Here is a 20,303-nt window from a genome sequence, read left to right on the forward strand (position 1 = left end):
GATCTTGTTGGAATGGCTGGATGTTTGTCTGCGTGAGGCTTGAGCGTTTGACAATAACGGTTAGTAAAATGCACAGGCATGACAGGAGAGGGGAAGGAACATGTGTTGTCATGTCACAATGCATTTAGCTGCTTTTGTTTGGTTCATTCAAGGGGACCAGACCAGTGCTGGCGCTAGACTGCTGCGCTCTCACTCTGACCCTAATGGCCTGAGAGTCTGGGTGGCCTCGTGTGTGTGTGTGTGTGTGTGTGTGTGTGTGTGTGTGTGTGTGTGTGTGTGTGTGTGTGTGTGTGTGTGTGTGTGTGTGTGTGTATGTGTGTGTGTGTGTGTGTGTGTGTGTGTGCAGGCATCTTGGAGAATCTCTGTATAGGGCTCCACAGCCTGCCTGCAGCACAACAGGACCAATCAGTCACTGCTGAGAGGAAGCTGCTGACTCGTAATCTCTGTGGGGGGATGGAGAGTGTGAGAGGGTGTGTGTGTGTGTGTGTGTGTGTGTGTGTGTGTGCGCATGTATTGGGGGGAGGGGAGAGGCATTGACTGACTGTTTAGCTGCTGCATACGAGGCACTTCTCAAGCTAGCACTATAGGCTGAGCTGAACTGCAGAGCCCTGCACCCAGACTGCCACTGGGCAAACGCACAGAGAACCAGAGAACAGACTGATCCAGAGACAGAGAGGGAGAGGAGGAGAGAAAGAGGAGGAGAGAGAAACAGACAGAACAGACTGATCCAGAGACAGAGAGGGAGAGGAGGAGAGAAAGAGGAGGAGAGAGAAACAGAGAGAACAGACTGATCCAGAGACAGAGAGGGAGAGAAGGAGAGAAAGAGGAGGAGAGAGAAACAGACAGAACAGACTGATCCAGAGACAGAGAGGGAGAGGAGGAGAGAGAAAGAGAATGAGAGACAGAGAGGGAGAGGGGGGGAGAGAGAAAAGAGACAGAGACGGGAGGGACTGGCCCGGGGCCAGCGGACACTTCCTGGGTCATCCTGGGAGCCTGTATTTATACGCTCGCCGACACACAGCGGCCAGCTCGGGGCAGACGCCGTCTGTGGAGGTGTGAGAGTGCACAGGCTCAGAGGGGGAGGAGTCTGGGGGCGGCCTGGGCAGGGCAGCGCTGGGTGGGGTGGGGTGGGGTGGGGATGGGGGCGGAGGGGGGCGGAGGGGGGCGGAGGGGTGGGATGGGCCGGCGCTGATAAACAGAGCGGCTGGCTCACAGCAAAAGTGCTGAGTGCACTCGGCATCTATTTTCAGCTTGCATCAGCAGCTGCTGCCTGCAGGAGTGCATCTTTATGGGCGCTCTGCGCCATATGTGATTACTCCAGTGTCTCTACCGCCAGCACAACAGCCTAATGAACATCAGCCAGGGCGTGTGTGTGAGCGCGCGTGTGTGTGTGAGAGTGTGTGTGTGAAAGAGAGACAGAGAGAATGTGCGAGAGGGAGGAAGAGAACGGCAGACAGACAGGAAGAGAATGAAGGAGTGAGATTTGAAGAAAGTGCCAGAATAACGAGGGCGGAAGTGAAGAGTGTAAAGAGTTGGGGACGGTGAAGCAAAGTCGTCAAAATGCCCGCGCCCAAAAAACGACGGCAGATCATAAATCAGAAAAGATAAATCAGATTATGAAGGAAACAGGAGAAGAAAAAACAGGGCGCAATAGCGAGTCATTAGTGGCTATCGTTTGACATATGAAGCGTTTCAGCCGTTAGCAGCGCTTATTGTGAGGACCGAGGACAAAGGGACAAATTAATCAAAGTGACAGATCTGGGCCATTTTATGCTAATGCCTGTTCCTGGACCTGGCCTGCTAATGCTCCGTGTCTACTGAGACCGCGTATTATTACCGCACAGGAAATGACTTGACTGGCACATCACATGGCTTGTCAACTCAAACATTTGGGAAATTGACCCCCTAAAAAGCCGCTCCCTCCGTAAGCAGGTTCTAACCCCCCCTCCCTGCCCCCCCCTGGCGCCGCGTCCACCCCTCCGTCTCCCTGGTGGAACCCGAGCCCCACATCACATCAGCCCTTTCACTTCCTCCCGCGCGGGACACGGCTAATTTATGCAAATGCACTCTGGTGAATTCCTGCATGTCATGCATCTTAATGAGGTAAAATCGCATGACAATGGGGCTCCCTCTCCAACAACACACTGGGAAAAACACACACACACCTACACACACACACACACACACACACGCACACACACACCAGCGCGCCTGCAGACGCTCGCCACCATCCCAAATGTGCTGACTAACCTGACATTTACCTCTCCTTTCCCCGGCGCACTAAGAGGAGCCGAGGGTCAAGGGTCAGCGCTCAGCGCCTCACGCACTTCTCCCATTTGGATCCACACAGACATGCAGCTGGAGGAGAGTTCTGCATGTTCCACATTATATTGAATGTACTATATTAGTGTACTTTTAGAAGACAACAAGATGTGAATGTCATGTTGCACCAAGCACTTGAGGCCAGCAGGTAAATGTACGGATGTGTGGTATAGTGTGGTGTGGTGTGGTGTGGTGTGTTGTGGTATGGCATGGTGTGGTGTGGCGTGGCGTGGTGTGCTATGTTGGGTGCTATGTTGCGTGGCCACGAGGAGAGTAAACCTGGCTGTAGTAATAGATTACATGAGATCCAGTGGTGTGTAATCCGCTCAGAATGGGCTTACTGTACGCGGCTAGACACGGCGCAGGACATGACCCTCCCGTCTCCACGCTAAGGACTCTCTCTCCGCGCTGATGACCGCTGCAGTGCGCCGCTCCGGGCGCCGACGAGAACCAATCGCACGCTGAACTGGAGCGCCGTGTCTGAGAGGCCCTCTCAAGAGCAGATGAGGAACAGGAGAGCAGGTGGCCCTGTGTTTGCTGTCGCCTCCACACTAACAGGCAGGTTTACAGTGTGTGTGTGTCTGTGTGTGTGTGTGTGTGTCTGCGTGTGTGTGTGTGTGTGTGTGTGTGTGTGTGTGTGTCTGTGTGTCTGTGTGTGTGTGTGTGTGTGTGTGTGTGTGTGTGTGTGTGTGTGTGTGTGTGTGTCTGTGTGTCTGTGTGTGTGTGTGTGTGTGTGTACTGCAACTCCAATTGGAAGACAGAGAGGACACCCATCACAGTGGCTCTGGGGAGCACTACCCAGTAGCCGTGATCTGACCACCATAAGAGCGTGTCAGGTAATAGCGGCTGACCCCCCCTTCCATAGTGTGTGAGGAGTGAGCACAACCACCAGCAGGCGGACTGTGACAACGCACGCACAAGCTCCCGCCCCCATCCTCCTCCTCCTCTTCCTCTTCCCCCCGCCTTCCTCCACCCCTCCCCCACCTCCAGCGAGCGAGTGAGTGAGCGAGGGGATGGGGGGGGGGGGGGGTGAGGGGGCTGAAGTGGCGGGCTCCCGCCATCTGTCTAATAAGCTGTAAATGTGTGAGAGTCGGCCGGCTGCGGCTGGGTGTTTGTGTCAGCCTGCTGCCGCTCGCTTTCCGCTCGGCTGCAATCCCCGGGATTAGTCTGCCCTCAGCAGGTCCCGACCCAATCAACAGTCTGCCGAGGTGCAGACACGGCACCTATTAGCTACAATGTGCGCTAACACACTTCAACTCTCTCTCTCTCTCCCTTTTACTCTCTCTCTCTCTCTCTCGCTCTCTCTGTCTGTCTCTCTCTCTCTCCTGTCAGTCTCTCTTCTGTCTGTCTGCTCTCACTCCAATTGATCCTCTCCTTGGCCGCTTCTCTCTCCCTCGGCGGCTCTTCCACATGTCTGGACCAGGCCAATGTCAACAGTGACTGGAGACACGTGGCAGTGGGGTTGAAACATGGCTGCTGCTGGTGCTGGTGCTGCTGCTGCTGCGTGTGGATGAGCCGGGGGAGAGCGAGCCGAGAGCCCAGCGGAACAGGAGGTGGTTTGTGGTCTCAGGGAAGGCCCACGGCTGATTTACATCCACGGTCAGCCATGTTCTGACCGAGTGAGGTGGGGGGGAGTAGGGCAGTGGGGGGGAGTAGCCGCTGCCCACTGGGCTACACCTCCTCATCCTGCGGCACTCCTCCATAGCCACACCGCTGCTGCTGCTGCTGCTGCTGCTGGAATCAATCACTGTGCAGACTAACCACAGAGCGCTACAGCCAGCCCAGCACACAAAGGGAATCAGCCAGTCAAGTCATGGGAGATGTCATGAACAATTACACACATGTGTGTGAGCTGTTAAACCTTTAGGAAATACGAGAGGAATAATGGGTAAGATGGAGGAACTATGTATTATGATGCAATTAATGACTTTAATTTTCATGATTGCGTAATTAACATTTTGGGCCATTAAACATACCATATGGCTCCTACCTAATGTAATGGCAGCCCTCCTTAATGTAAAGGTGTAAATACATGTACTCAGTATGACTACTAAGAACATGAGTGAGTTCGCTCTCTAATCCGTCTTATTCCTCCCGTTGAGTTTGGCTAATGACAGAAGCCAGTCAGGAAAAGACTGCTGCTCGTACCTCGGCACGTCTCGGTCACACATAACATTGTTTGCTCCACATCATGTCTATATCTAACGGGGAGGAAGAAGGAAAAACAAGCCACGTGCCAAGTAGGTCAGCGCTCGCTTGCGCTCATCAGGGCAGCCGTGGAGGCAGACACAGCCGCGCTTACACACCATTTCATCATGTGAGTTAAAAGGGTGTGAGCCCATGATCGCATCCATGCAGATTTCACCAGACCCTGAGTATAAACCACCCAGCGCTGTCTCACCCTCCCCCAGCAAGCTCACACACACACACACACACACACACACACACACACACACATGCCCCCCCCATCCACCCCCCCTTTAACCAGTGGCCTCGCGAAGTTCCTTTGAAGTGCTTCTTGTTTACATACATCTCAATGAAAAGGCATCCACCCCGATAATATATGCAAAATGATCCTCGCAAATCCTTCCTTTCTGCGCGTTTCTCAGGAACAAAAAGAGAGCGAGAGAGAGAAAGAGAGAGAGAGAGGCACAGTGAGAGAGAGAGAGAGAGAGAGAGAGAGAAAGAAAGAGATGCAGAGGGAGAGAGAAAGAGAGAGAGAGGCAGAGAGGGGAGATTGAAGGCTGAGACAGCGCTCATGTGAAGAGATCTCTCTCTGCTCTTCCAGCAGCACTCACAAATGGCAATCCACTGTTTCCTGCCTCTTTGTGTGAGAGGAAAACAAGCCATTTTTTGTTCTATTTCATGATCTGATTGGACACAAAGGCCTGATTAAGCGGCTCCCTGGCTGGCTGCGACGAGCCCGGCGTAAAATAGATGATGTCACTAACCCAGTGCGGCCCCTGCGACTTGAGAATAACAAGGTCATCTGGGAGGGGGTGTGGGAGAGGGGAGAGGGGGAGAGGGGGAGGAGGGCGGGGAGAGGAGGGCGGGGGGCTGGGGGGCTGGGGTGGGGGGGCGGTCTTTGTTTCACGTTTCATCTGCAGTGCGCTTTTCCCTCCGACTGCCAGCACAGATCAAACCCCTACCTCTTCCCTCTTTCCATCGCTCTACCCCCCCCCTCTCTCTCCCTCTCTTTTTTTCTCTCTCACACACACACACACACACACACACATCTCTGGTGTCCTTTGTTGCACATAGGTGGCAGCGCGGTGTGCAGCGGTGGACGGCCGGCTGGGGCTGGAGCGGAGAGGAGCGGAGAGGAGCGGAGCCATGCTGGTGATAATGAGGTCTGCTGGGCTGAGGCTGCGCTATCTCCGCTCTGGTGGTAGACGCCACACCACCCCCACACACCCCACACACCCCACACACCCCACACACCCCCCACACCCCCCAGCCCACCAGCACTCACTCCTCCACACCGCCGTACAGTAAGGCACAGATAAAGAGAAAGTGGCAGAGGCAGGCGATGGAGAAATGGAAAAACATGGAGAAATGTGTAGAGGCTGATATGCCCTTGGTAATGTTCTCTGATATGTGAAGACATGTACATAGGTGTATGAGAGAGGACAAGAAGCGCCAGAAAAAAAAGACATGTGCATATGAAATCATCTCAGCCCTCATTTACACTCACTTCCTGCTTCTATCAATGGCCAAACCAAATGACCTCATTGATCTCCCTTACAGAACAAGACAGACAGGAGTGGGGAGTGGGAGGAGCTCCTTACATCACACAGTTCCGCGCTATCATAGGACAGCAAAATGTGACAATCACACATTGCACTCTTCCCGCATGTAAGCTACATTTGTGACAACCTCATCTAATTGTCTCGGTTAAGAGAGCGAGAGAGAGCGAGATAGAGAGAGAGAGAGAGAGAGAGAGCGAGAGAGAGAGAGAGAGAGAGAGAGAGAGAGAGAGAGAAGAGGGTTGTTGTTCACGCTGCATGCGTAAGCAGAGTGACACCTTCTTCCTCATCTTTCCACAGCACAGATGTGCACTCTAGGCTTTCACTTGTCTCGGTGCGAGATCCCACCTTCTGCGCAGTTCACAGCAGCACCTGAGAGGCTGAGGAATGCATGCATAATTCATCAGAGGGGCCAGTGAATGAGACGAGCACACGCTTCCTCTGTTGTGTGCTGTTTTTGGAGGGCCTGAGCAGTCCTCTGGGGCTCGGGGCTTAGGAGCAGGAGGCAGACAGATAATGCTGCAGTTGACTGAGGATGAGAGAGGAATGTGGGACTCCTTCTCCTTTCCATTACACTTGTGTCTGATGAAGAAGGAGGAGGAGGAGGAGGAGGAGGAGGAAGAGGAGGGGGAGGAGGAGGAGGAAGAGGAGGAGGAAGAGGGGGAAGAGGAGGAGGAGGAGGAGGAGGAGGAGGAGGAGGAGAGGGAAGAGGAGGAGGAGGAGGAGGAGGAGGAGGAGGAGGAGGAAGAGGATGGGGGAGGAAGAAGAAGAGGAGGAGGAGGAAGAGGGGGAAGAGGAGGAGGAGGAGGAAGAGGAAGAGAGGGAAGAGGAGGAGGAGGTGGAGGAGGGGGAGGAGGAGGAGGAGGAGGAGGAGGAGTGGGGAGATCTCTGTGTCTATGCTGTGTGAGGAACAGACAGGCTGTGATTAATGCATGCTCCCCAGGACCTGTATTCCAGTCTCCTGCTGTTGCACCCCACTTATGCAACGCATGGCCCACTTTCACTATACACCTGTGTGCATGTGTGCATGAGGGCTATGGGGCATCTACAGTATGTGTGTTTTTTGAGGTACGAGTGGACCATAGAATGTGTGTGTGTGTTTGATTTCTGAGTGGGTCTCTCTCTCTGAACGTGTGAACATCTCTGTGCGTGTGTGTGTGTGTGTGTGTGTGTGTGTGCGCGATGCGCGTATGCATGTCAGCATGCGGTTGAGAAGGTGACAAAGGAGTTCGCTGAAGAGCAGACGCTCTTGCAGCCATATGGGCAAATGAGCACCGCGCCAAACCAGCAAAGCTGTGCAGGAAAAGAAGAAAGAGGCTGTGCTGGTGTAAACCACAGAGCCCACGCACACACCCACACGCGCGCACACACACACACACACACACACACACACGCTACCAGAAGCTTCTTCCTATCCTTACTCTGATCTCAGTCTCTGTTTCAGTTCTTGTAGTAGTATTGAAAATGAGCTTGTTTAAATGGACAACATTAGTCACACGTTTCCAACAATACTAACAGCTTCTTAGATATACAGTATAAAAGATAGAGAAAAGAATGTGCCTGTGTGTGTGTGTGTGTGTGTGTGTGTGTGTGTGTGTGTATGTGTGTGTGTATGTGTGTGTGTGTGTGTGTGTGTGTGTGTGTGTGTAGGTGTGTGTGTAGGTGTATGTGTGTGTGTGTGTGTGTGTGTGTGTGTGTGTGTGTAGGTGTGTGTGTAGGTGTATGTGTGTGTGTGTGTGTGTGTGTGTGTGTGTGTAGGTGTGTGTGTGTGTGTGTGTGTGTATGTGCACATGTGTAGGCGGTATTTACTGTAATGCCGTGTCCAGCGACATGGACGTGAGTGTGTGTGATGTGTGTGTGTGTGTGTGTGTGTGTGTGTGTGTGTGTGTGTGTGTGTGTGTGTGTGTGTGTGTGTGTGTGTGTGTGTAGCTGTGTGTGTAGCTGTGTGTGTATGTGTGTGTGTATGTGCACATGTGCACAGGTCAGGGCTGTACACTGCGAGCAGGTCGTCGCATTTGCGCGCAAATATATATTAGTGCGAATATAAAATGTAAAATGCTCGCACACGTGTGAGTACTGATTTCAACCCTTTCATTCGCATTTTGCTCCTAAAATGAATCCACACCAAGTGGATGAAAGTATAGTACAATTTTCGCGCATCTAATTTCAGAGTTGACAACTCTTACGCACCTGGCTAGACACTCATGCTTTCAGCATCAACCTCGCAAGAAATGTCACTCCAAATCCAGTCTTCTTTTTTCTTCAATCTGTTCGTAATTAGTTGGTGACTATGCGATTACCGGTGAAACGGTAAAAATGCTATAAATTATAGATAATGTTGACTGTAACAATTACCGTGTTCATTTCAAATAGGCTATTATTATCACGGTTGATATAGCTAAACATGGTGTGGAAACCGTGCGTTAAATTCCTCCCAGCTTCACCCAAGCCTGCATTTGACATAGGCCTGGTAGACTTCTATGAAACAAAGATGGTATCCTGATTCAGTTGTCTAAATGATGTATAACCACGGTTCGGTGTAGGCTACATCTGCTTTAAAAAGGCGGAACATATTCATCGCAAATATGCGCTGTATCATATAGCCATCATATATGTATCATATATGCGTCTTTTTATGGCTACATTCACATTAAATCCATTCCACTAACGTTATCAGGAGGAGAATACCGTAACGTTTTATTTTCAGCACTGGTTGTCACTCATTGGATAGCCTGTAACATATAAAGGCTACCAGACTCCAAGACAAGTCATGGTAGAGTAAGTTAAGCACCCAGCCAACTAAAGATGACCAAGAAAAAAGTGAACGGACAACTCATAATGCCATGCTACGGTGGCTACCTAAATCATAGAAGTTCACATTGCTGGACACTAATCTTTTCTATTACACCGGAAATATTTGTCTTTCCCGTTGTAAGTATTTTGAATTTTTGAATATATAACATTCATGTTATTGAATGAAAACATGTAGGCTATCCTTGAACTATGCGTTTATATTTTCCTAAAACCGAATGAAATCTAATTATGTCCACGTAGGCTACGGTACTGCTTAAAGTGACAGGCACTCAATTAGACTTACACACCACCCCTGTAATATCATTAAAGACAAGTGTTAGTGTAATCAATATGAAGTATTCAAATTACTTTGAATCTTAAGCTATAAGTAATTATGCAGAACCTTTAATGCTATGAATTGTTAACAAAATGTATACAAATTCTGAATTCAAAATATGAAATAGAAACCAGACAACCCATTTTCTGTGTGTGTGCAGGGTTTGAGCAGAGACTAGGATTGCCACTGCTGTGAATGATCTGTATCCTGCTTAAGGCAATAAGGTTTTCAAGGAAATTTCATAGTGCTCCTAAATTTTTTTCTGTGCTCCTACATTTTTTCATTTAGGAGCACCTATGCTCCTAGTGAAAAAGCTAAGCGTACAGCCCTGGCACAGGTGTAGGCGGTATTTAAAGCCGTGTCCAGCGACGTGGACGTGAGTGTGTGTGATGTGTGTGTGATGTGAGTGTGATGTGTGATGTGTGATGTGTGATGTGTGTGTGCGTGGCCGTGCGCCTGAGCAGCGTACTGTACCTCCTCGGGAAGGCTGAGCACCAGCTCATTGTCGGCTTGTCCCAGCAGCGCCTGGAGGAAGTACTCGCTGCAGGCGGCCAGCACGGCGCGGTGCCCCCGGAACTCCTTCCCCTCCACCAGGACGCTCACATCGCACAGGATGTCCTGCTTGCGCTGGTCGTTGAGGCACAGGAGGATATTGGTACAATGAACCGTCGACTCATACACGTACATCGGGGCTTCAGGCTTCTCATCCACGGACATTCCGCTCACACCCTGAAAAGAGCAGACGCAGAGCTGGTCAGTACAGTCAGAGTAGTGCGAGGAATTCATACATAGAAACATACACACACACACACACACACACACACACACAGTCTTATTCACACATTCAGTATATTCCTCAATACAATCACACACCAACACATACACACACACACATGCACACACACATGAACAATCCTATTCTAACACATTCAGTATATTCCTCAATATAATCACACACACACACAAGTCACACGTTCACTCATTATGTTTGTGTCAGGCTTTGTCCCAGTTGCATAGCGCCATGATTCAACACACAGTGTGACGAGTGACTGCCTGCTTGTGGGTTTTGATTCTTCCAGCATAAATACTGTAAATACACTCCCACACACTCATATATATATGCACTCCTTCCTTTACATCCACGCGCAAGCACACACACACACACACACACACACATACACACACACATACACCCACACACACACACGTTCACACACACAGTACAAGGCAGGTGATAACTATGTAATCCCACACACACATACATCCACGCAGGCTGAGGCAAGTACAACCACAAACACCCTCAGCAAACTTTAACCCAGCTCTGACACACCACGTCAGTCACCCTTCTGCATGTTTAAACACAGGCAAAACACATTCGCAAAAACACACAAAAACACACAAATGCCTTTAGACACTGCAGACAGATGCTCAGGTAAAGATACGGCCCTAGCATTATGGCAAAGACAGATACATTGACGAGTAGTCTGCAATGTACAAGGCAATGTCACATTACAGTAAATGTCACTGTATTTGTTCACCAGAAACCAGTGCATGTGTCATATGTGCATTTTTCCAGGGGGGGGGGGGGGGGGGTTGTGTAGGTAGTGTGTTAAGATTAGCACTGCTCATGTACACACACTCTCACTCTAAATGTTAACAGACCGCTGGAGTGTCTTAATCACGGGCCATCTCATTGTGTTCGATCCATGCGCTATTTAAAGGCCACTTGCTGGCGACCGTAGCAGGCAATCCAAATGAAGTGGACCTCTGAATCTGAGAGAGGTGACCATAGAATAGAATACAGGACAAACACACACATGGCTTTAAATATGTCCACAGCTTCATTGAGAAATGAATATGCATGAGCACACCCACGTGCAGACGAAGGCTCCAGCTTGAGCCTGTACATTAGAAAACATCTGATCCGTGGGAGAATATCATATTTAAAACAGCTACTGTATGCCAAGCGCTCTTCTTGAATACATGACTAAACAGTTCCTACGATATATTGTAATTTATTTATTCCGTTTATTTAAGCTAGCCAGCATAGCATTTTCCACTGTAGTGTGTGTGTCTGTGCGTGTGTGTGTGTGTGAGAGAGAGAGAGAGAGAGTGAGAGAGTGAGAGTGAGAGAGAGAGAGAGAGAGAGAGAGAGATAATGGCCTTTCCTGCCAGTCTACTCTGCAGTGAAGGATGAGTGGGTTGACTCCACTCCCAGAAGACACATCACATTTAGCAAACATAAAAAATGAAATGATGAATCTGTCTAAGGGTCTGTTTACCATCTTGCCAAATCTATTTGTTCCCGCCTGGCGTACACACACACCCCTGTCTCGCCGCACACCTCCCCTGATAGCACGGCCCTGAGCTGCAGCAGTCCTGCCTGACATGTGGGCGCCCTCTCTGGCATCATAGCACACACACACACACACACATGCACACACGCGCACGCGCACACGCACACACACACACACACACACACACACACGCACACACACACACACACATACACACACACACACACACACACACACACACACAGACGAGAGGGGCCACAGCGGGAGCGTCTAGAGGGCTGGCCGCCCAGTGGAAAGCCTCCTCTGCAGATGGAAAGTGTGGGGCTGCAGAGGGAGGCTGCCAGGCCACAGGTGAGCCTCCTCCTCTCCTACTCACCAGCGCCTCTGAGCCCTGAGTCTGAGGATTACCGCCACGAGTCAACACACACACACCACACACACACACACACACACACACACACACACACACACACACACACACACACACACACACACACACACACCACACACGCTGATGTCTGACTGGCCTGGAAAGACCACTCTGCTTGATTCAATCAGCTAATAAGGCTGTGATTGACGGTTTGATTCTTGTGGGCCTTGGATGGCCTGTGAATCAGGTGTACAATACATGCCCTGGGCTGAGGGACACACTGGCTTGTGTTCTGTAGTCCACAGAGGGGAAGACTCTTGCGTCAGCCGTGCGCAATCACAGCAATATTCGGAAAGGCACGCTTTTATCTGTCTACATGAGCAAACTCTTTCCAAGCAAAAGAATCCTCTGCTTGCTTGGACACAGGGCAACAGAGACGGAGTGATCAAGAGAAGGAGAGAGAGAGAGAGAGAGAGAGAGAGAGAGAGAGAGAGAGAGAGAGAGAGAGAGAGAGAGAGAGAGAGAGAGCAAGAGGGCCAGTCGTCTGGTGGTGGTGGTGGTGGTGGCTTTGTCCAGGGGAAAGATGGCAGCTGTGAGGGTTCTAGAGTTAGTGCCCTGGATGCTTTGACTCCAGACATCCACAACGCCTGTCTGAGAGGCCACTCCAATTACTGCCTCTTCCTTGTTTTTTCTCTCGCAAACATTTTGCTGTGGCCCTCGTCAGATATTCCACATGTGGTTACATGGATCATGAACCATCCAAACACAAAACGCCTATTTCTGGGGAGGAATGTGCTTGTTGCTTTGCTTGTACATCAGATGCCTGTTTTTCTACTGAGTCCAAAAATGCAAGGATTACACACACGCAAACACACACACACGCACACACACACACACACACACACACACACACACACACACACACACACACACACACACACACACACACACACACACACACACACACACACACACACACACACACACCACAAATGACTAGTTTCTGGTTGGGCTCTGATTGGAATTGCTGAGGGATGCAACGAGGCAGGTTTTTTTTCTCTCTCTCCACTTCTTTTCTTTTTTGTTTTCGAGGGCAATTTGTCTTTGCCTCCTCCTGCAAACGGAAACAGCTAACCGGCTTTGTGACGAACACTCCTACACAGATCAAATGCGAGGCATCGTGATGAGTTTCCCACACCGCTGACAGATAGCGTTCCATTTTTCTGGGGCTCCGGGGCTCACGCTGCCTTCTCAGAGACAGAGAGAGGGAGGAGAGAGAGAGAGAGAGAGAGAGAGAGAGAGAGAGAGAGAGAGAGAGAGAGAGAGAGAGAGAGAGAGAGAGAGAGAGAGCGAGAGCGGCGGAGCCGACCTGAGAGGCCATGATCAGAATGAAAATGTTCCACTGCTTGGCTCCCAATCCTGGCCACAGGCTGGAGGCTCTCCAGCTCTGAATGCTCCAGCACACAGTCACGGAGTAGCAGCGGGTGCCCTGAAAAGCCTCCGCAATCCCAGTGCAGAGAGAGCTTAAGACTTCGCTCTGTTTACTTCCTACACTGGCACTACGGCGGGGCAGGACATGCCTCTAGTTTGCCGCGGCCGGACGGTCATCAAAAAGTCGCTTCATTTCTGCTGGAAATGCTAGTGCAGCATTCCAGTCCACTACAGCCAGTCACCTCAAATGTCACGGGGGGCTGGGCCGTGTCTAGTGACTGGACTAAACATACACACACACACACACACACACACACACACACACACACACATCAAAGAGGGTGACCCGCGCAGCACTGACACCCAAGCGCCCCACAGCACTGATTCAGCCAGTAGTCAGACAACAAGCCTTCTGAATCATCGCGGCCATAACGCCATACTGCCCAGCAGCGCAGCCATCGTGGCCCCCTTACAGTCCAGCAGCGCCAGCGGCTCCAGCGGCTCCGCCACTCCACAGCGGGAGCGCTAGATGGAGCGTTAGGGTGGGGTAGGGTAGGGGGGGTGGGGGCTGTCTGACGGATGAGCTCGGTGACAGAACAAAGGCGCCCGCACCATCGCGCCGCACCGACGGCCCACAGCACTGACATCACGCGCATGACATCACGCCCAGCTCCACCCACCCACCGGGCACCTCTCGCTCCACCCTCCTCCTTGGACGCGGTGCGGAGAGGTGTGAATGCGCCGGGTGTGTTGGAGAGCTGGTGTGCTGGCGGAGAAGTGAATGTGTGAGCACACGTTACTGAACAGGCGCTACCCTGCTGACAGCTTCATGTGAGAGGGGGCCTATTTTTACTCAGGGAGGGCTCGGTGGGACACACAACTATTTGCCAGCTTGGCTCTTGGGCCGCCTTGGCGTCCTGTGACTGAGCGCTCCAGTCTAGCGTGCAGGGAGACATTTCCCTCTGATGCACTGACACACAATCAGACTTAATGGCTCATTACGTTTAAGCTCCACTGGGCATTAATCACTGGGCTCAATGACTAATCCCGCTCCTCCACTGCACATCACTTGGAAAAAAATGCATTCAGACATAGAGGACCAGGATCCAGTACATGACCATTTATACGTTATTCTTGAAGAAACATACAAAAGTATTATTATTATCATTATGAGCAATAGTAGTAGTAATAGTGGTAGTGGTGGTGGTGGTGGTGGTGGTGGTACAGTGGTAATGCTAGTATATTATTTGGCACATTCATCAGACACTTGAAATCCCCTCAGAGCTACAGTACAGTATGGCACATGCAGTGAGCTCAAGGCAAGGAGCAGGAAATGTGTCAATTGAACAATAACAGTGTAGCACCGCGCAATTAGAGCCAAACACATCAGGCCAAATATTTACAACGATTCTTTCCATGGCCTGCCTCATCATTATCGTCTCAAGTGACCAGCGTGCTGTTGGGCCAGAGTGAGTCATAGCACAGGAGGCACAGGCACAGGCACAGGCACAGGGCGAGGAGAAGACCACACACTCATGCTCTGACTTGGGACCATGTTTTGTTGAATTGCATTGGTGAGAAAGAACAGTGATCTTTATAATGACTTACAACATTAAAAAGATTGAACTTAATTGTCCTTAACAATGAGATTAACTATTATTTAGAAGTTTACAATAAAAAGGTTTCTCCATCAGCTGGTTACACCCCTGCACAAGAATGGGTTAAAACTTGCAAATTTAAATTGTGTTTTTTCTTGAACACACAAAAAAGATGTTGTTGCTTTACTGATTGAATTACTTTTTAAAATGACAATTAAAATATTTTGCACTGATTCTGAATTCTACAACTAAGCAAATGAGTTTAGGTAAGAATGGGGAAAGTAGGTGGCTAAAAGCAAAGGGCTGTCTTCACGAAACAGGATCCAAGACCTGGACTTAATAGGACTTTTCCACACTCAGAAATGTCTGTGGTCCATGGTTATGTTGGAAGCAAAAACAATTAGTGTGTGTGTGTGTGTGTGTGTGTGTGTGTGTGTGTGTGTGTGTGTGTGTGTGTGTGTGCGTGCGTGCGCGCGCATAACAGTGGTCCTCTCGACATACCTTATTTAAAAAATAACACTGACAATATGCATTCAGCCATTTAGTTATGCAGTCAGCCATCTATTAGAAAATCTAAATGAAATGGAAAATGTGTGTAAGAAAATAATCAGTGTCAAAGCTGACTGAATATGGAAGAACACTTGATAAATTCGTGTTAGCCAGTAGAGAGCTTTCATTTCTTGATGCTATCTAATTTGTCCACCTGAGGGATATCATCATCCATTTCACGGATAAGTGTATCTTATGAAAAGAGATAGCCTGCTGAACTGTAAGTGAAAAAAACCCTACTGAGCCTTGATGATGTCAAACGTGGATAGGGCTGTTTTGTGAAAGTGCAAAAACCGACATTGGCTTTCATTTCGTCATTCCTGTCATAGCGTATCTTTGTTTCTTTCCAGATTACTGCGCAAATTGATTCACAAATGCATACGAGAGAGAGATGCTTAAGTTGATGCGTAAGAGTGACAGAGATAGATAGCGAAAGACAGAGACACAAGGAGACCGCGTGATAGAGAGAGACAGAGTGAGAGAGAGGGAGAGAGAGAGAGAGCAGACAGATCAAAAGGAAGCAAGGACAGATGTGATTCCTAAGCGGGGCTTTCCAGCTGACTATCACAGGAGGCAGACAGGGCAGTGACATCAGCGGCTGAGAGCACTGTGTCTCGGTGGCCCGAGATAAGACAGGACAGTCTGGCTTTCAGGAGGTGAATGAGATGCTGATATTGATTCTGAGATCACGGCTCCAGATGCGTCAGAGGCTGCTGTCCCTGGGGGGGTGCTGCTGCTGCTGCTGCTGCTGTGTCTCAGTGCTCTGCTCTGGGCACACAGAGGCACTTTGTTATGTGTTAACCTCTCTCTCTCTCTCTGGCCACCTCCATGTGCCTGGAGCCACACTCACACACTGCACTGTTTCACTACTGAAACCAACCACTCTTTTGCCTGTAATGAGAACGCTTTTAACTCTCTCTAAAACCTCTTCAAACTGAACTTTCAATACCACTTAGATGCGTTCACAATGAAAAGTTCAGAATGAATGGGACAAAGCAAACTGTACAAAGACCAGTCCTGACAAATTGGATGAGCAAATAAAAGGTTCAAGGTAAAGGCTGCATGGAGGGGGAGGTGAGCAAGGTCAGGGGATGCCTGGGTTCATTAAGACCAACTCCATTGACACATGGAGCCAGAGCCTATCGCCACACTAATCAATACCATTGTCTGCCTGCACTTCGATCTCCAAGAGTGGAAAAGGCAAGGGAGACAGAGACGGCACAAGAGAGAGATAGAAAGAGACAGAGAGAAAGAGAGAGATGAAGAGAGAGAGAGAGAGAGAGAGAGAGAGAGAGAAAGAGAGAAAGAGAGATGAAGAGAGAGAGAAAGAGAGAAATGAAGAGAGAGAGAGAAAGAGAGAGAGAGAGCAAAAAAACAGCTTATCATCATTTTTCACAAGCTGTGCTGAGGCAGCTTTAAATATTCATGGCGGAGTCTCAGCCGGCTGGCGTGTGGGGTGACATGCTCATAATTGAAAATGTAGGTATGAGACATGGCCAGTGTGCGGCGAGCATGAATCTCTTAAAGCACCAGGGATTAGATGGTCTGAATCATGCCAGCATTAGTATCCATCACGCCTGTGTGGGCTGCTCTTCAGCAGACACTGATAAACCACCTTCACTTGACTTTTAAAAAGACATTAGCTTGATGTGCATTTCCATGCATACTTGTTAAACGACTAATATTATTACCATGAAAATGAAAATATATTATCTTATTTCTTACTGCAGGAGACGTGTATGATTACACTGGACATGATCACGTATTACTCGCTTACTTGCTTTTACTAAAAAAGAGAAGAATCTGCTTTGTGTCTTCCTAATTAACTGGCATTCAAAATGGAGATGAGTGGAAGCCATAACCTTTACGTCACTCAGCGCTAACAATACACCAGGGAAAGACCAGCATGTATCCCATATCAGGATTTACAACTGCTTGAATCCAAAGATACTACACATTTCCAACACCTACGTATATCAAATGGCATCTACATGCAGAGTAAAATCTGAATAAAAGCTTTAAACAAATCCCAGATTTGCTCGTTGTCAGCATAGATTTTCTATAAATCATACAGCCTGCATTGACAGTGTTCAAAGTTGTGAGAAATTTTCAGATTTCTGCATGAACATACTTTCTTTGTGATGTTCCTTTTTTCTGATAGCGAAAAGAAAGCACTACACTGCAGACTATTCACCACACTTCCTGTAAGAAACACACACACTGAGGCTAATACACAGATGGAATGCCCCTACAGCACAGACAAAACACGCCATTACCTCAGAGTGATGCCGCGGCTGAGCCTAGCATGCTGTCACCCGCCGCCCGGTCGGAGCAAGGTAGTGACATTCCAATGACAGGAGCATTTCAGCCAGCACAACGCACACTGGGAGGCCCTTCAGGGTTGAGCAAACACACTGAGTAACGCTTCTGTGTTTGTGTATGTGTGTGTGTGTGTGTGTGTGTCTGTCTGTGTGTGTGTGTCGGTGTGTGTTTGTGCGCGCGTGTCTGTGTATGCATGTGTGTGTGTGTGTGTGTAGTGGGTGGAGAGGTGCGGGTGCAGGGGTACAGGATGCCAGTGTATTTTTAGGTCCTGTGTGATTAAATGCAGCTTGCATGAATCATGACTTCCCACACTGCAGGTCAGAAAGCTGGGTGAGTCATTGCGTGGTCTTATATGGTAACAGTCGGGACATGTGACAGAAACACTGGGGGTTATCTATAGCTCAGCCTCCTGTTGCTCCCAAACGTAAATAAAGGAGTCCGACTGTGCAGAAAGTGTGGAACTGCTCGTGTCTTCGCAGGTCACAGCGCTATTTCAGTCAGTCAGATCGTTTCTCTTCCTCAAGAAAAAAAAAATGTTTGCAAGTGTTTAACATGACAGAACAGAACAGTGAATTCTGAAACTAACCGAGTTCCATTCATGTGATCCGCATTGCTGAAAGGCAGCCAGCCTGATATCTTAGTCTCAGGAGTCTTTTCTCTGTGTAAGCCTTTAAGAAAATATTGACAGGAAAGTCCTGTCAGTGAGTAGTCAACAACTGTAATCTCTACCTCAAGCAAATTCTTCCTGGCTCTGGTTGAGTTCACCTGAAAAAAAAAAGAGTCGGTCTCGCAACCCCACAGTGTGCCTTCCCTGTAAACCGCTGTAAATGAGGACTGAAAATGATAAACATTTTAATGAAGAAAATGGAGCTCTTGGAACTGTAACTGGAGGTGATACAGAACAGAACATGAGGCGAGGTTTAAAGGCCAGCATTAATTGCTTATTTATCAGTGGGATATCAGCAAAGACTGAGATTGATCAAACAATCATGATTAAACAAACAAGCAAACATACCAAGGAATCAACTGACATTCTCTCTACAAACAAATGCACAACACACACCACAGGAAACTGCAGCTGAAGGAAAAAACTCCCCATAGGAAAGAGGTGACACATTAAAGCACCAACACCAACACCAAGCCTCCTACACACTGAGCTGCTGTCTGGCTGCATTCTGATAGTCTGATAGTGCATCTGTACGCACAAGCACACGCTGCACAAATGGAGTGAAATACAGCTCAGGGGTACTGAGATAGACACACTTAAAGCAAACAAACTCCTCCAAATGTACGCCAAATATGATGTAACAGATCAGACAAAGAAAGCAAGGTTTTATGTTTAACAAAGCAAAGACACCTAGTTCAACAGAAACCTGGACTAGCTGCTAGGCCAGTACAAGATAACACAAGACCACCTTGTGGCTCCTCTTGCATGGGCTGATATAACCTTTGTTATAAATTGTAGTGTTTATATTTCATTATGTATGAAATCTCTACATTTTATAATGTTCAGAAGCCAACACAATGATTATTTTGAAAGCCTATGTCGCATTATGATATACCTGAATATTCTGACCCTCAGTTAGCAGGGACAATGTTCTTCTACCTACTCTTGAGAAATGTTGACCCGTCTACATTTGTTTTTAAAATGTGTCTTGGCTGATCCTATCCCAAGTGGTCTGTTCTAAATACAAGTGTAAACAATCACCAAGACACATTGTGATCTGATCCCACTTGTTGAGATGGTCTGAGATGCATTTGACCTCATATCTTTTATGGTTTAAATGCTAATGTATTTGACCCCATATCTTTTATAGTGTAAACACTGTTGCATTTGACCTCATATCTTTTACAGTGTCAACACTGTTGCATTTGACCTCATATCTTTGATAGTGTAAACACTAATGCACTCTAATGTGTCTCTGATGGGACAATGGCAGTTCAGATGAATGGGATGTTGGCCATACAGGAATCTAAACACAAGTGGTCAGTGTCTGTATACATGTGCAAACCGCGCTGTGTTTTGGCTGACCGTTTGTGATCCATCACCCAAGACACATTCTAGACACAAATGTAGACAAGCCCTTTGAGTATTAGAGGTGCATTCACTGGAGAGCGCTGTGGTGCAACAGGCTACGGTGGCCAGGTGACCGATGGGGACATGGGTTCGAGTCCTTCCTGGGTCATATCCCGATCCCACCCTGCCTCTCTCCCACCTCTCCCACTTGCTTCCTGTCACTCACTGTCTTCTATCAATAAAGCCCACCCCCACCCACCAAAAAGAAAAGAAAAGAAAAGTCATTAGAGCCCTGTTAGGCAATACTGGATGTCTGGAGTAATTTCATAACAGGTGACTAACATTTCAACTCTTCTTCAATAACCTCAATCACCCTTCATTTGGAACACTTGATCATCGTCCGATTAGATGCAATGAAAGCGCTGTTGAGCGTAGGACTGCCCGGTGGGTAGTCATGCTCTGTTCTTTATGAAATGTCCCTGGCTGTGATCCTTGACCAGGTCAGCTGAGTGGCTCCAGGT

The 20,303-nt window shown here is 48.8% G+C and overlaps 1 protein-coding gene across 2 annotated transcripts in view; it reads right to left on the minus strand.

The window, feature by feature from the left end:
• The window catches only part of bach2b (BTB and CNC homology 1, basic leucine zipper transcription factor 2b), a 70,922-nt gene that overhangs the window by 16,909 nt on the left and 33,710 nt on the right, over window positions 1–20,303 (minus strand). For both annotated transcript variants that reach the window (XM_062551157.1, XM_062551156.1), the window contains exon 2: window positions 9,673–9,927. In XM_062551157.1, the coding sequence (XP_062407141.1) occupies window positions 9,673–9,915 (243 nt within the window). In that variant the 5' untranslated portion in view covers window positions 9,916–9,927. The remainder of the gene's footprint in view (window positions 1–9,672; window positions 9,928–20,303) is intronic.

The sequence above is a fragment of the Sardina pilchardus genome, chromosome 12 (assembly GCF_963854185.1).
Source record: "Sardina pilchardus chromosome 12, fSarPil1.1, whole genome shotgun sequence".
Classification (NCBI taxonomy): Eukaryota; Metazoa; Chordata; class Actinopteri; order Clupeiformes; family Clupeidae; genus Sardina; species Sardina pilchardus.